General features: G+C 45.3%; 2 protein-coding genes across 6 annotated transcripts in view; one reads left to right on the top strand and one right to left on the bottom strand.

The window, feature by feature from the left end:
• Window positions 1–6530: 6530 nt before the first annotated feature.
• RPS23 (ribosomal protein S23) lies at window positions 6531–8357 on the top strand. The gene is made up of 4 exons (XM_021551789.3): window positions 6531–6568; window positions 6809–6968; window positions 7906–8026; window positions 8163–8357. The coding sequence occupies exons 1-4, from the start codon at window positions 6565–6567 to the stop codon at window positions 8307–8309; spliced, it is 432 nt and encodes a 143-aa protein (XP_021407464.1). The 5' UTR covers window positions 6531–6564; the 3' UTR covers window positions 8310–8357.
• Window positions 8358–11210: 2853 nt separating this feature from the next.
• The window catches only part of ATG10 (autophagy related 10), a 59017-nt gene continuing 55102 nt past the window's right edge, over window positions 11211–15125 (bottom strand). Inside the window, exons 6-8 of one of the 5 annotated variants that reach the window (XR_014951568.1) lie at window positions 13344–13503; window positions 12966–13079; window positions 11211–12652 (exon numbers count right to left, since the gene is read on the bottom strand). Coding sequence is in view for 3 of the 5 variants with exons in the window: in XM_085567655.1 (XP_085423781.1) it covers window positions 13258–13503 (246 nt within the window). In the remaining 2 variants the exon portion in view is untranslated. Of the gene's footprint in view, window positions 13504–15125 lie in introns of all 5 variants that reach the window. The other 4 variants (XM_085567656.1, XR_014951567.1, XM_085567657.1 and 1 more) reach the window with 4 other exon arrangements.

The following is a 15125-nucleotide window of genomic DNA, read 5'->3' as shown; positions in this document are numbered from 1 at the left end:
CCATCCCCTGTTCCATCCCTGCCTCACCCCGCTCCATCCCCTGTTCCATCCCTGCTTCACCCCGCTCCATCCCCTGATCCATCCCTGCTCCATCCACGGCTCCATCCCCTGTCCCATCCCTGCTCCATCCCTGCTACATCCCCTGTTCCATCCCTGCCTCACCCCGCTCCATCCCCTGATCCATCCCTGCTCCATCCCTGCTCCATCCACGGCTCCATCCCCTGTCCCATCCCTGCTCCATCCCCTGTTCCATCCCTGCTCCATCCACGGCTACATCTCCTGATCCATCCCTGCTCCATCCCCGGCTCCATCCCCTGTTCCATCCCTGCTCCATCCCCGGCTCCATCCCCTGATCCATCCCTGCTCCATCCCCGGCTCCATCCCCTGATCCATCCCTGCTCCATCCACGGCTCCATCCCCTGATCCATCCCTGCTCCATCCACGGCTCCATCCCCTGATCCATCCCTGCTCCATCCACGGCTCCATCCCCTGATCCATCCCTGCTCCATCCACGGCTCCATCCCCTGATCCATCCCTGCTCCATCCACGGCTCCATCCCCTGTTCCATCCCTGCCTCATCCCCACTCCATCCCCTGTTCCATCCCTGCCTCATCCCGGCTCCATCCCCTGTTCCATCCCTGCCTCATCCCCACTCCATCCCCTGATCCATCCCTGCTCCATCCACGGCTCCATCCCCTGTTCCATCCCTGCTCCACCCCCGCTCCATCCCTGGCTCCATTCCCTATCTCATTCCCGCTCCATCCCTGCTCCATGCCCTGCCTCATCCCCTGCCTCATCCTCCCCTCCATCTCCTGTTCCATCCTCTACTTCATCCCCACTCCATCCCTGGCTGCCTCTCCTGCTCCATCCCCTGCTCCATTCCCAGCTCCATTCCCAGCTCCAGCCCCGCTCCCCGCGCTGAAGCAATGTTCACTCGGTCTGAGAAACTGTGCCCGGGTGAGAGCTGCCTGCTAAGGGGGAAAAAAGAACAGGATCAGACGAGCTCTAAATTCACACCGAGGTTCACTTCACCTCCCTTTAACCCTTGCCTTAAAGGGAGGTGAGGGTGATGTTTACAAGGAGCTCTGGAATTTCTCCTTCTGTTCACAGAAAGAACTGCATGTATTCTGAAGTCTTATAATATGTCACCTATATATTATAAAGATGAGATAGATATATGTAGGTTACATATCTTCACTTAACTGATGTGAAAGCAAGATACTACCAGCTTTGGAGCCAAATATTTGGAAGCAGTTTCCTTTCTTCAACACTAATGCAGTTCGTGCATTCCAGCTTTATGGATTAATTGTTTCAGTGCTTTGAATTCTAAAATTACTGAGCAGTCTGGGTTGGAAAGGATCCCAAAACTCATCCAGTGCCACAGGCAGGGAAACCTCCCACTGTCCCAGCTGCTCCAAGCCTCAAGGTCCAGCCTGGCCTTGGGCACTGCCAGGGATCCAGGGGCAGCCCCAGCTGTGCCAGGACCTGCCCACTCTCCCAAGGAGCAATTCCAGATTCCCAATCCCCCATCCAGCCGTGCCCTGGGGCAGTGGGAAGCTCTAGGCCAGGCTCCAGCTGTGAAATACTCACAGAATTGCAGTGTCTGTGTTTTTCAGATCAGACACCAAAGCCCCCACACTCACTGTGACTACAGGGGGTTGGCTCTGAGTCGTCCTCAAGAGATCTGTGGGTCAGACACCCTGGTACCCCTAAGAATCACGGATCCATAGAATGGTTTGGGCTGGAAGGGACCTTGGAGATCACTCCAAAACCCTTAAATATCAGCCAGGACACAGCCATACACAAACCTGCAGCATCAGACACCCAGTCCTGCCCTGAAACCTGCTGATGGCACCACCCGTGAAGCTTCACTTTGCTGATGAGGAGCTCCTGCCTGTGGCATTCCAGACATTAGGGATTGATTGGGGCTTTAGCATTGTAATCATTAAAAAGGATTTGCCATCCTAATTCATTTCTCCTTCTGGGATGCAGAGGGTATCTGCTCATCTGAGAAATCCCCCAACAGCTTGTCCTCGGTTGGGCAGCTTCTATCCAATTTAACGGGGAGTAAAGATGCTTATGTGAGAATCCCAGATTGAAAAATGAGATGAGGGAATGTAGGATTAAGCAAAAACCACTTGAAGATAACCCCTAAATTTTCTGAGAAGCACCAGCAATGCATGATGCTAAAGTTAGAGCAATTACACCAGAAGAAACACACGGCTCAGTTAAAAAATTTAAGCAGCCCAGGGAAGGGAGAGAAGTGTCACACACTTTTCTAAACACACAGTTAGTGAGGTCACTGATGTCACTGTCCACTGCTCAGCACTCTTGGCTCCTAAATAAATGGAGGGAGAGGTACAGAGGGGCTTTCTGGTGGTGCCTTGAGATTCGATCCACATGCATCCATTTCCCACTTGGGAAATCCATTCTTCATCCACTTGGGAGTAAAGCCAAGAAACAAAAACTCTGAAATACAAACCAGCAGGGGCCAAAATGTGAATAAAATGTGTCCTTTGAGGGCAGAGAAAGTAGCATAAACAATACATGGCAGGCCACAGGTAAATCCCAGGTGATGCTTTGTGACAGCTGAGCTGCAGGAATTGTGCACAGGCTGGGTTAGCATGGCACCAGGATGGATAATTCGTCCCTGTGGCTGCGTCTCCTCGGGCACACAGAGCACAAATCATTTCCAGCTGTTTGCAGTCACCTCCCAGTGTCATCTCAGGTCACCACGGAGCTTCCTGAATCAACCAAAGCGTGAGGTGCCAGCCACTTCACAGGTACCAGCACTGAACACATCACCTTTTAAATCTAACACATCATTGCTGCTCTGATTCACAGTGCTGCGGGAGCACGGGCAGAAAACTGGCCTTAAAACACACAAAAATCTTGTCTCAGTTCCAGCACCATCCTCCCTCTCGGAAACTAACCAGGCCAAAAAGCAAAAATTAATCCTTTTACAACTCTTTTCTGCTTCCCTGGCAGGGTGGGCAGGTCCTGGCACAGGCTGTCCCTGTATCCCTGGCAGTGCCCAAGGCCAGGTTGGACACAGGGCTTGGAGCACCTGGGATAATGGAAGGTGTCCCTTTTTAATGTTTGACAGGGTATTTAAGGGTGTTTTTAAAGTTTTTTTTTATTATTATTAAAAAATGTATGAAATTATTGTGATACTTGTTTCCGTGTTCAATATGTTTTTGAGCGAAATTATTTTGTTGTTGCATGTTAAGTTGTAGGTGATTATTGGTTGATTATGCTTTATTTATTTAGGTGGTATGAATGTTGATAGGTATTCATACCAATAATAAATCGACAAATTTTACCTAACAACAAAAATATAAATATATATATATATTAAATATATATTAAATAAATATCTATAAAATAAATATATATTAAAATATATTACATATATATTAAATATTTATTATAAATATATATTAAAATAAATATATTTTTGTTTTTTGTTGATATATATACTCAATATTATTATATATAAATAAACATTATTTTATATATATAAATATATTATATAGATTATATAGATTATATATATTATATAGATTAATTATATATATATTATATATATTATATATAAATAAATATTATTTTTGCTTTTGCTTATATATATAATATATATATTTTTTGTTGATAGGTAAAATTTGTTGATTTATTATTACCATGATTCGTTTTGTTGTATGAGGTGGTAAAGTAATAGTTTTGGTTATTGGAGTATTTTTTGGAAGAATTAATGGAGGATGTAGAGTTTGAGTTAAGATTGTTAATTATTTTTCCAGGGGCACACCTTGAGGCCATCTGTGCCTGCACACTTCTCACTCATTAGTAATTTTTACTTTATTCTTATTTATTGTCTCAAATCAGACACGTGTTTTTAACTATTATTTCTTTCAGCTACTAAACTGTTCTTTATCAAAATTTTACAAGATATCTTTACCAAAACTGTGCCATTTTTGGTACAATTCCCTTCCAGGAGAGAGAGAGGAATGAGGGAGAGGCTGTGTGGTGTTCAGCTGCCATCTGGGGTTAAAACATGACGTATTGGGGAAAAAAAAATTAAAATTAAAAAAATTTAAAATAAAAAATAAAAATAAATTTAAAAAAAACCAGCAGTAATTTTGAGAATATGGTGAAACAAAGAAAATCTGTCTTAAGATAAGTGTCCCAAAATCCTGGTGTAGTTTAAAAAGAAAGAGCAAATCCCATAGTAGCTCCATGGCAAACCATCCCTTTCCCAGATCTTGACCTTTTAATGACTATTTGTCCAATAAATACCAGTTTGTCATGGTGTATTTATGTTATATTCACCAACTGTCTTCCTTTTAAGTATTCCTAGTATTCCTAACTCTGTAAAGCAAAGCTGCAGCGTTCTCACAAATACAGAATGGTTTGGAAATTACCAAACAACAACTGCATTCCAACATTGGAATTGCATATTCAAGAGCTGTCTTTTATACCAGTAGTGTTTTCTCCTCAAACTGTTGACAGGATTAGTGGTTTTGTCTGGGATTGCTTGAGGTTTCTTGTGCAGGGGGAAGTTGAATTTTTATAATAATTAGGATTTTTTTTTATATTAGTTATTATATAAAGACTGAATGCAAAACCAGCCCTACGTAAACACACCAAATACGTATTTTTCCACTTAAGCCATGAGCAGAGGCTGTGTTAAAAATGATGTGTTTATACCTAATTACTGCCTCTTCAGAGTCATTCCCAAAAGGGAAGGGAGCGTTCATGGTTTGGGTGGATGGAGTCTGGCAGCGTGGACTGGGGCAGCTTTCAGAAATGAGAATTAAAAGCTTTTTTCTGATACACACCAGGGCTGGAGCAGCCTGGGACAGTGGAAAGTGTCCCTGCCTGGCAGGACAGGGATTTAGGGTCCCTCCCAACCCAAACGACTCCATCACTCCGTGAAAATCTGCCAGTAAGAACCAACGAGCCACTGAGGTCAGAAAAGACCCATAAAACCAGTCAGTCCAGCTGTGAAAAATGCAAATTTTTATGGTTGGCTCTTCGCAAATATTAAATTGAACACTACATGTGTTATAGAGGGTTATTTTGTAATGCTGTATTAATCCTTTCTAAGTGTTAAATATAGTCTTAGGTTACAATTAATGGTAAAATAAAAACTCTGCAATGTAAGATATTTTTTACTAGCTCAAGAAACAAGAAACAAGAGATAACAGCAACAGGGCACATAAAGAGTTACAGCCTCCTTCTCAGAACAGACAAACATCCTTCCACCTTCTCTCCATCTTTGTGGAACCACCAGGATTAAGGGGAAGAAGTTGATAAAAACCAGAAAAGTTCTTAGTTTGCAAGGAATTTATGCACCATGTGTGAAATATATGAATATGCAATGGACTGTTGTTTTTAAGGGTTATTCCTTTGTTCACAAGGCGTGTTTATTTTAACTACAAAACTACATTTACCATGCTATTAAAATGTTAACACAGCACCTCTAATCAATATAACACAATACATACAGTGTTCAATTTAATGATTGCAAAAAGCCAGTCATAAAATATGCATTTTGCACAAGTCGATGCCAGTTTTAGTTTGGGAGTCAGTCCCTGACTTTCTCCATTGCCAAGGCCAAATCCAACTCCTGCATCCTGCTCCCCACACATGTAGAAACCTTGAAGAAACCTGTAAGAAAATGCACATGATATAACTCTACGCATATATTTACTATATGTATTGTGTTATATTGATTAGAAGTGCTGTATTAGCATTTTAATAGCATGGTAAATGTAGTTTTGTAGTTAAAATAGAAACTATGTATGTGGGTTTTTTTTTTAAACAAATGAGATACTCACTTTGAGATAACAGTCACAGAACCCCTAAATCTTCCAGAGAAGACAAATTGATGGTTTTCTTATCAGAAGAAGCTAATTTCTTCAGGCCTTGCTCAGGCTCAAAGACACCATGGGGATTGAAAGCAGCAGCTGACATATACCAGAGTTTCTTTTTTTAAATAGAATATATTCATAACCATGAAGTAGATATGAATATGCAACAGTGTATTGTTTTAAGGGTTATTCTTTTGTTCACATTATTTTGACAGCTGAGTGCCCAAAAACATCCAGACATCCATAATTCTTTGTTTTTTTACTGTCTTATAGTTGTCCTAACTCTAAATTTTTTATCACTCTAAGTGTATTACTATTTTTTGTAACTAATAAAATAACCATTTTACCAATATTAAACTCATCAAACTTTTAAAAAAAACAAGTGACCGGCGTTTATCACCATTATCAATGCCGCTTTTCCAGCATTTTCCATGCCTGCACGGAAACGTTCCCAAATTTTCCAAACTTTTCTTTCCCCATTTCCCCTGAGGCCGGAGCGAACCCGCGACGCCGGGACTCGAACCCGCGGCCTCCAGCGGGAGCGGCTCCGTGCCGGGACTCGAACGCGCTGGCGGTGCGGTGTTTGGATCAGGCGCGGCGCGGACAGCCCGCGCGGGGTCCTGCCGGGCGCGGCTATAAGAGGCGGGCGCGGCGGTTCCGGCCCCTTTTCTCGCTCGGCAGCCGCGCGGGGAAGATGGGTGAGCGCCGCTCCGCGCCGGGAATTGGGCCGCGATTGCGGCCGGGGCCGCGGCTGCGGCATCCCCGGCGGTGCCCGCGGCGCTCCGCAGGCTCTGCCGGCTCTGCCCGCCCGCCCGCGGCCGGCTGGGCGCGGCGCGGGCCGCGCTGCGCGCCGTGAGGCCGCGTCCGCCATTACCCGCCTCATGGCCTCGCCGCTTTCCCCTCACGCCTCCTTCCCCTCCTCACCTCTCGCCTTGCAGGGAAGTGCCGAGGCCTCCGCACCGCTCGGAAGCTGCGCAGTCACCGCCGGGACCAGAAGTGGCACGACAAGCAGTACAAGAAGGCGCACCTGGGCACGGCGCTGAAGGCCAACCCCTTCGGCGGCGCTTCCCACGCCAAGGGCATCGTCCTGGAGAAAGTGTGGGTGCTCCCGCCGGCGGCCATGGCAGCCCCAGCCCTGTGGATGAGGAAAAAGAGTGATTCAGGATGCTTGTCTCAAAAATTTGGGGGGGGGGGAATAAACGTCATGGGGAAGAATTAATGTAAAAATCTGTACAACTAGCGTTAAAGCTGATGCACAATTTACAGCAAAATGAGAAGCGTGGCTTCTTTTTCAAAAACTACAAAAAACCGGGATTTGTGGCAAAAAATCAGAGAAAATCACTTTCTTTTAAAAGTTAGAAAAAATGGGGGATTTTAGTTAAATAGCATGGAAAAGCCAATTTTTTTTTTTTTTTTTTTTTTTTTTTTTTTGTATAAGTGATAATCGGGATTTTTTTTGGCACAAATGGCAAGGAAGCAGCATTCGTGTGTCATGCATCCTACCTACTTCTTCCTATTTTTTCCCTGCTTTTCAATAATTTGTAAATTTCATTGGGATGCTGCCACAGCTGTGTTTTTGGTGGCACTGTCTGTGATTTTGATTGTTTTGGGGTGTTCTTTAGAATTTTAGTGAGTTATATTAGAGATTACCTTTTCTGTTTTTGGTGGCACTGTCTGTGATTTTGATTGTTTTGGGGTGTTTTTTTAGAATTTTAGTGAGTTATATTAGAGATTACCTTTTCTGTTTTTGGTGGCACTGTCTGTGATTTTGATTGTTTTGGGGTGTTTTTTTAGAATTTTAGTGAGTTATATTAGAGATTATCTTTTCTGTTTGGTTTAGGAACCGGTATTTTATGGATTCAAGCATTAACCTAGATTAGTATGTATTAATTACTCAGTACTTCTAAATAGCTCACAGGTGTTGAGATACAGATAGCACTTTCACTGAATACAAGGAAAAAAGGTACATTTTGTGTTAATTAACGCCCCTCCTGGCCCCCCCGCTGATTTCCTTGCTGCTTGGTTTCCTTTGCAGGGGGGTAGAAGCCAAGCAGCCCAACTCGGCCATCAGGAAGTGCGTCAGAGTCCAGCTCATTAAGAATGGCAAGAAAATCACAGCTTTCGTCCCCAACGATGGCTGCCTGAACTTCATCGAGGTAATTGCCTGAAGTGCTGTGAGGAGGGTGGGGGGAAAGGAGTGAAAACAGATTTACTGTGTTCCCAGGCTGCCACGGGAGGTTTTTGGGGTGGCTCTGGTGCTGACCCCCCGTTGCTGTCCCTGTCCTGTCCCAGGAGAACGACGAGGTGCTGGTGGCCGGGTTTGGGCGCAAGGGCCACGCCGTGGGGGACATCCCGGGCGTGCGCTTCAAGGTGGTCAAGGTGGCCAACGTGTCCCTGCTGGCCCTCTACAAGGGCAAGAAGGAGAGGCCCAGGTCGTAAATCCCTCACCGGTCTGGCAACAACACCAATAAAACTGTGGGTTTTGAAGTTCTCTGCTTCTTATTCAGGGGTTGCTGCGGGCACAGAGCATTAAAACACTGATTTTCTCCCTACATCTGGCCAAAGAAAAAGCCCAAACCTTAATGTTCATTTAGGAATGAAAACATCCCCTCAAGGCGTGACAAACTGCATGAATTTTAATGCATAATTGTGAAAAAGAGCCTTCCTCACATGAAAAACGGTCTTGGGTGCGAGTACAGGCACAGAACTCACCAGCTTTGGGTTGGTTGAAACATCTGCCCAGCCCAGAGAGTTTCACTTTTTTGAGTACAAATTGAGTGCTTAGTATGGGGGAAGTCTGGGTGTCTGAATTTTTACCTGCTTAGGCAGATAAAAAATGCATAGTTCAGCAGCTTCTTAATGCAGTACAACCTCAAAACGTTTATTTTGAGGTTATCTGGCTGAAGTCAGAGTGAACCATTCCCTCGTTACAAAGGCTCTGATACAAATAATACACTATAGAATTCAGGTGTTCGTGTGAAAATGGCAAAGGAACCTAAGGGTACGCTGGAATTTGCGTGCAGCTCCCGGGAGCAGGAGGGAAGGACTGGATCCCGGGCGAGGAGCGCTCGGCGCTGCTGTGCGGCCGCGTGGCCGCCAGGTGTCGCGGCAGCAGCAGCGAGACCCGGGGAAACGGAACTAGGGCGGGCTGAGCCCGAGCCTGGGCTGGGCACCAGCCCAGGGCCATTCTGCCCCTCTGCCCCTCAGCTCGGAGCCCTGCAGAGCTGCCCCAGCCCTGGGCCAGCCCGGGAGGAGCTGGAGCTGCTGGAGCCGGCCCAGAGGAGGCTCCAGGGTGAGCAGGGGATGCAGCAGCTCTGCTGGCAGCAAAGGCTGGCACAGCTGCCATCGCTCACCCGGCCAGGAGAAGCTTTGGGCTGAGCTCAGGGCGGCTCCAGGGAAGATGGAGAGAGACAATGGACAAGGGATGGAGGGACAGGAGACAGGGAATGGCTGGGTGGGCAGCCCTGGCACAGGTGCCCAGAGCAGCTGGGGCTGCCCCTGGATCCCTGGCAGTGCCCAAGGCCAGGCTGGACACTGGAGCTGCAGCAGCTGGACAGTGGGAGGTGTCCCTGCCATGGTCCCCCATCCAGGGGTGGCACTGCATGGGCTTTTAAGTCCCTTCCAACCCAAACCATTCCAGGATTCAGTTATAATTTACATGCAGAGATGAAAGCTCCCTAACCCAACATCCTCCAAAAGAGGGAGAATCCACAGCTGGCCACTTTTTCCACCTCATCACCAGAAGTAATTACTGTTTTCACTTATTAAAGCAGCTGGCCAACCATCTGACACCAGCAACACCTGACTGAGTAACTGCTGCTGCAGGAGATGTTGTTTTGTAAGACACTTGAGGAAGGTGTTAAGAGAGTGCTCCATAAATCCATTCTCTGTTCAAACACAGCAGTGAAATCCCCTCTGCCTCTAAGGTGAATTTGTCTTCAGGAGGTGACAGCTACAACAAGCTCTCAAGTGAGGCACTGAAAGCTTCCTCGTGGTGCAGGGTTTTTTAAGATTTTCACTAAATCCAAGAGATAACAACCTCTGTGACACCTTCCTAGTCCTGAGATCCTGAGCACTCAATACAGGGTTACTTTTCCAGCTCTCAGCTTCGGGCATTTTTTTTTTTTTTAATTCTAGGTGGTAAGAATTTATTGCTAAAAATGCAGTAAATTCCTTGAAACACTTTTAAAAGCCTACATGTTGTTAAAAATAGGTATAAATACCCATACACACGCTGTTCTCTAAAAGAGAGTATTTTGGAGGAAATAATTGTAACTTCACCATTCAGAAGGAGAGCAATCGTCCTTCCTTTGTGCTGGAACTGACTTTATACGTGTGCAATATAAATACAGATGTCCAAACAGACTCATGAAACCATCATCATAGCGAAGAAGGAGGGGGGAAAAAAGTTACTGAGCAAGTTTTGCTGAAATTCATGGAGTAGCAGCAAAAATTGATACTGATTACTTGACTGTATTTAGCTGTAATTAAATAGCTCCACATTTCCTGCATGGAATGTTCCTGTTAGTAAGCAAAGCCAGGCAAGCTCAGATCTCCTGGCAGGGGGTTAAATTCTTACCTGGTCATGCTGACACAAATGAGGGATTATCTATGTGGCTACCAACTGCACTCCCCAGAAAAACACATTTCTTTGGCTTAGGTGAACACATAAAATTAATTGCTCTTGATGATTCTGGCAGCGCAGGGCAGGTGTGAGACTGTTCTCTGTTGACAGGGCTCCCCAGAAGTAAAGAACCTCCCTTTTGTGTCTTCCCAGATTAGCAAAGATGAACAAAGGAGCAAATTTACAAATCTAAACTGGAAATTTTCTCCTTGGTAGGATGCAGGAGTTCAGACAATGCATGTAGACAAAACCCAAACTCAGGTCTAAGGATCTTCAATAGTTTCACTACATAATGAATCACAACATAAAATAGAATCACAAAACAGTGTCATGATTCACTTAATTTTTTAAGATTATATATCTATATAATTCTCATGCACAAAAATTCAGCTAAGATATCCTAAGTCATCCAGGTATAAATGTAAACAGGAAATAGGTTGCCTACCTCCCACCCCAGCCATTGCAAAGGAGATACCCAAACAGGCTTATTTATCTCCCAAATATTTATGTTAGCCTGTACTTGTTTCTCTATCTAACCTCCATGTATTTCTACTAACTGAGCTGAATTTTGGTTTTCCAGGCAAATTTCAGGGAAATTATTGATACTGATGAGACACTGCACTGTCACCTCACTGTTTGAACCCAGTGTAATGCCCTGGTCAAGTAATCCTGATTTTTCTTTGCAAATGGTGAATTAAGGTAGAAAGCAATGGGTGTTGAGACTTGTTCCATGTAAAATACAAATATTTATTTTCCTTTACATACAAATTCCACATTTTGAAGGTTGAGTACTTCTTCTGTTCCAGGGTATCACAAGTGAAGATCACAGTGCAGGGGTGAATGTTTAACATCTCTTAAACCTGCTGTTACCTTTTTTTATTGGTTCTTCCTCCTGTCTAAGTCTCACTGAAATCTAAAAATGGGCTGTGGATGCAATTATCAAGCATGTGTTACCAAGAGTGTTAAAAAAGCCAATGTAGCTGCGAGCCGTATTTTGTAAATCTTATATGGGAAAGATGGCTTTCCAGGTTGGTGTGACACAGAACAACAAAATAAACAACGTGATTTAATTATTAATTCCAAATGTCTGGCAGACGAATTCCACACCCGCGGAATTTGAAGGACTGCACTCTTGTGTTCCACATCCAGCAATGGCAAGTAATGGAAGTTAAAAACATGTGAAAAAACAGGATCTGGGATGCATTTCACACTCCCAGCCCTAGACTCTGTGTGCAAGTGACAATTGCTAAATGCACAGAGTAAAAACCTGTGTTCCAGTGTCGGCTGCTCAGACTCTGTTTTACGCTGCAAATGAAAAGGGACTGGGAGAGAAGCCAGGATGGGTGGTAGGGAAGTTCCTCCTCATCTGGTTCTCACGGCAGCACCACCAGGCAGTTCCCGAAAAACCAGCAGCTGTCAGGGGAAGCAGCGCAGGGTAGGGAGCAAACCTGTGAACAAGCACAGCTCCAGCGAGAAGCACTAACTGGGGCCAGCAGCAGCTCCCGGCGCACGGAGAGCTTCCCTGGCAGGCAGCGGAGCACGGCAGAGCCAGACGTTCCCACACGGCTGCTCCAGGCACCCGAGCTCCAGAGCTGGACCTGCTCAGCACAGGCTCCACGGGCTCTGCCTGAGACAGCCCCGACCCCGTCTGCTCCGCAGGGGCAGGATGGGGATGCTCTGTGTGCTGGGCAGCGCGGGCTGGTCCCTCAGCAGGCTCTGGTGGAGAAGGTGGCTCCCAGGGGAAGCGGTCTCAGCCATACTCTCGTTGCCACAAGCTCACACCGCATCCCACGAGCGTTCCTCTGTGTTTATACTGCATTCTCTGCCCCACGGATGGTGCAGATTTTCTAGAGGTAAGTTCAGTAAATCCAGCAACTCTGGGTCTGGCTGGTGCATCTGTGTGCAGCCTCAGCAAGGGCAGGGGCACAGGAGGCAGATGAGTGACTTCAAGGGAGGCTGGGGCTGGGGAGGTGCTCCCACAGCTGCAGCCAATTCCCACCCTCATCAGCGTCGAGTTCTGGCCAGAGAAAGAGCCATGAGCAACCATTTCCACTTTGGCACGGCTAACCAGCCAGGAAGCATCCTTCAACTTCATCCCCAGGGAAGTCTGCAGCAGCTTTTTCACACCTAATCGCTCCCAGTCGTTCAGCTCAGGGCTCTGGAGAGGCAACAGCAAACACAAAAAAAGGAGTTAAATTAAAATCCTTGTAGCAGTTATGCCAGACCCCCAGCCCTCTGCTGGGAGAACCAATATAAAACATTTCTCCACACCTGAGAGAGACCCCAGGAGCTCAGGGGCCCTCTGGACTCATCAAGGCTGTCAGCAATGGGCTGAGCAACTCTCTCTCTGAACACATTTCCATTGCAAAGTAAGTGAGGCACAAAGGAGGAGGTAATGGTTCTGCCATTTATCCATCTGAACCTTGGAACAGGAGGATGGGGGAGGAAAGGATGATTTCCTTCGCTCTTACCTGTCAGCCACAGGTGTGCTCTGCTCAGGTGCCAGTCTTGCATAACTCAAAGGCAGATTCAGGCCCACAACTGGGCCTACAGTACTGAGCCACAGTGTGATGTAATTTGTGTTTCTAGGGGGTAAAGAATAAAGAAACACAAAAAAAACACCATAAATGTAATATCCCAGCTTTTTCTGAATCGCAGACAGACTCAACAAAACTGTCACAAAACAACTTCACATGGGGCTGTTCCTTTTTCCTATCACTAATGTATTTTAATTTTGAGGCCTAAAGTGACAATACAGGAATCTTAATCTGCTGGCACCAAGGAAGGAGCTTTGGCCATTCCCACCCTGCACTGCAGAAATCCTTGCAGGGCCCAGCAGTGCCCCTCACCTGCGGTGCTCCTGTGAGCCTCCCAGCACAGCGGAGATGAATTCATTGGTCCGACAGGGGTGCAGGACAAAGAAAGGCTGCCCGAGGATGGGGTGCTCCTAAGAGGGAACAGAATTAGCTTTGTCACGGAAGGGAAAAGCAGAAAACTCATCAGGTGCATCTGGAAAAGACAAGACAGGGTGCAATCAGCCCCTGATGCAACTCTTCTCATTTCAGAATCCCCGCTCACTTTGCTCTTCCTATCACAGTCATGACAAATTAATATATACTGAATATATTACACATCAATAATACACATTCTCTGTTGAAAGGGAAGTAAGATCAGCAACCAGACTATACCACTACTTCAGTTTAAATGAAATGGTTTGCTGAAGTAACTCGAGTTACTGTATCATCATTAACTGGAGGCAGAGAGGCAAAGCTACTGTGTAAACCACAAATATAAGACAAAAAAAAACCATTCCCCTCCAGAAATAAAGGTCTCAAACCACCCCGGGCCCTGGTCTTCTCAGGCTGGTGCTGGGAATATGCAGAGTTCTGGCTGGAGAGGCAGCAAGAGGGGAGAAGGAAGTGCTCTCAAAGTGACTTCAACTTCCACTTTTTTCTGATGCTGAAAATGTTCTCATGAGGATCAATCCCTTTATGCCTAAGAGAACTTTAGAAAACTCCCACAACCTTCAGAATATAGAAAAAAAAGGTGTTCAGAAAGCTTTGTTTCCCACTGCAAACAGATAACTTGCATAAGAATGCTACCATCTGCTGTTGTCAGAAGTGAATTGATGCAGTTTTCTTTGAGAAAGAATAATATTTTGAATTACAACCCCCTTTTCATTATCTGCCCAAATTAACTTGGGCCTCAAAATAATTCAGAAAATACTTTGATTGTGCCAATGGTATACCTTAAAGACAACAAAAAAAGTATATGGCTAATAATGTTTACAAAACTATTACACAAAGTAAAAAAAAAAAATTAAATTGTGCAAAAAATTTGAGAAAGCTTCACAAATTCCCAGAAAGAAGAGAAGTAACCTGGGCTTAAGTGACTCAGCTCTCTTAACAAGCCATTAAGACAATTCCCAAAGCTGAATATTCAGCCTGAAGTTATTCCCAACTATCCTGAGCCCCCAATATTTGATTCTGCCCTGCACTCCTTGCCTCAGCAAACTACCAGTGAGTGACACATGGAGGCCAGACTTGATCTTTGAAAACAGTTTATTACCTTTAAATTCCACATCATTCTTTAGTTCTTCCTTTTCTCATGTGGCAACAGAGTGACACTGAAACACTCCTAACTTGGGAATTCCATACTACCCAAAAGACAGGAATGTGTCACACACTCCCAGGAAAAGCACCCTTCATCTAGGCTGGTCCCATGCCAGCCTGTAACTGTATTTTGGTTACATCAAAAATGTAAAGTCTTACTGGGACTTCATGAAGAAAAAAACCCAAAACAGTACAAACAATGTGTAAGAATTGTCACTTCTTGTTTACAATTAATCTTTTTCCAGTCAGTCATGCACCAGGGCAGTGTGAGAGTTTCAAGTCAATTCCCACAAGCACTCGCAGGCATTGTACTGCAAGAACCCATTTGCAGGTTGCCCACAACTCTTCTGGGCAGTAATACTCTGACACACAGTTTATTCGAAATCAACAGCATTATTTTCTTGGATCTGTCTATGATTTTGGATCTATCCAGCTATGAGGCTGATTTACAGCAGTGCCTGTTCAGCACCACAGGCTGGAATCCATCACACATCTGCATATCCCTCCTGACCCTGCTGG

Source organism: Lonchura striata, chromosome Z, assembly GCF_050655825.1.
Source record: "Lonchura striata isolate lonStrDom1 chromosome Z, ASM5065582v1, whole genome shotgun sequence".
Classification (NCBI taxonomy): domain Eukaryota; kingdom Metazoa; phylum Chordata; class Aves; order Passeriformes; family Estrildidae; genus Lonchura; species Lonchura striata.
The sequence above is the reverse complement of the archived record's forward strand: the minus strand, read 5'-3'. Positions and strand labels throughout refer to the sequence as shown.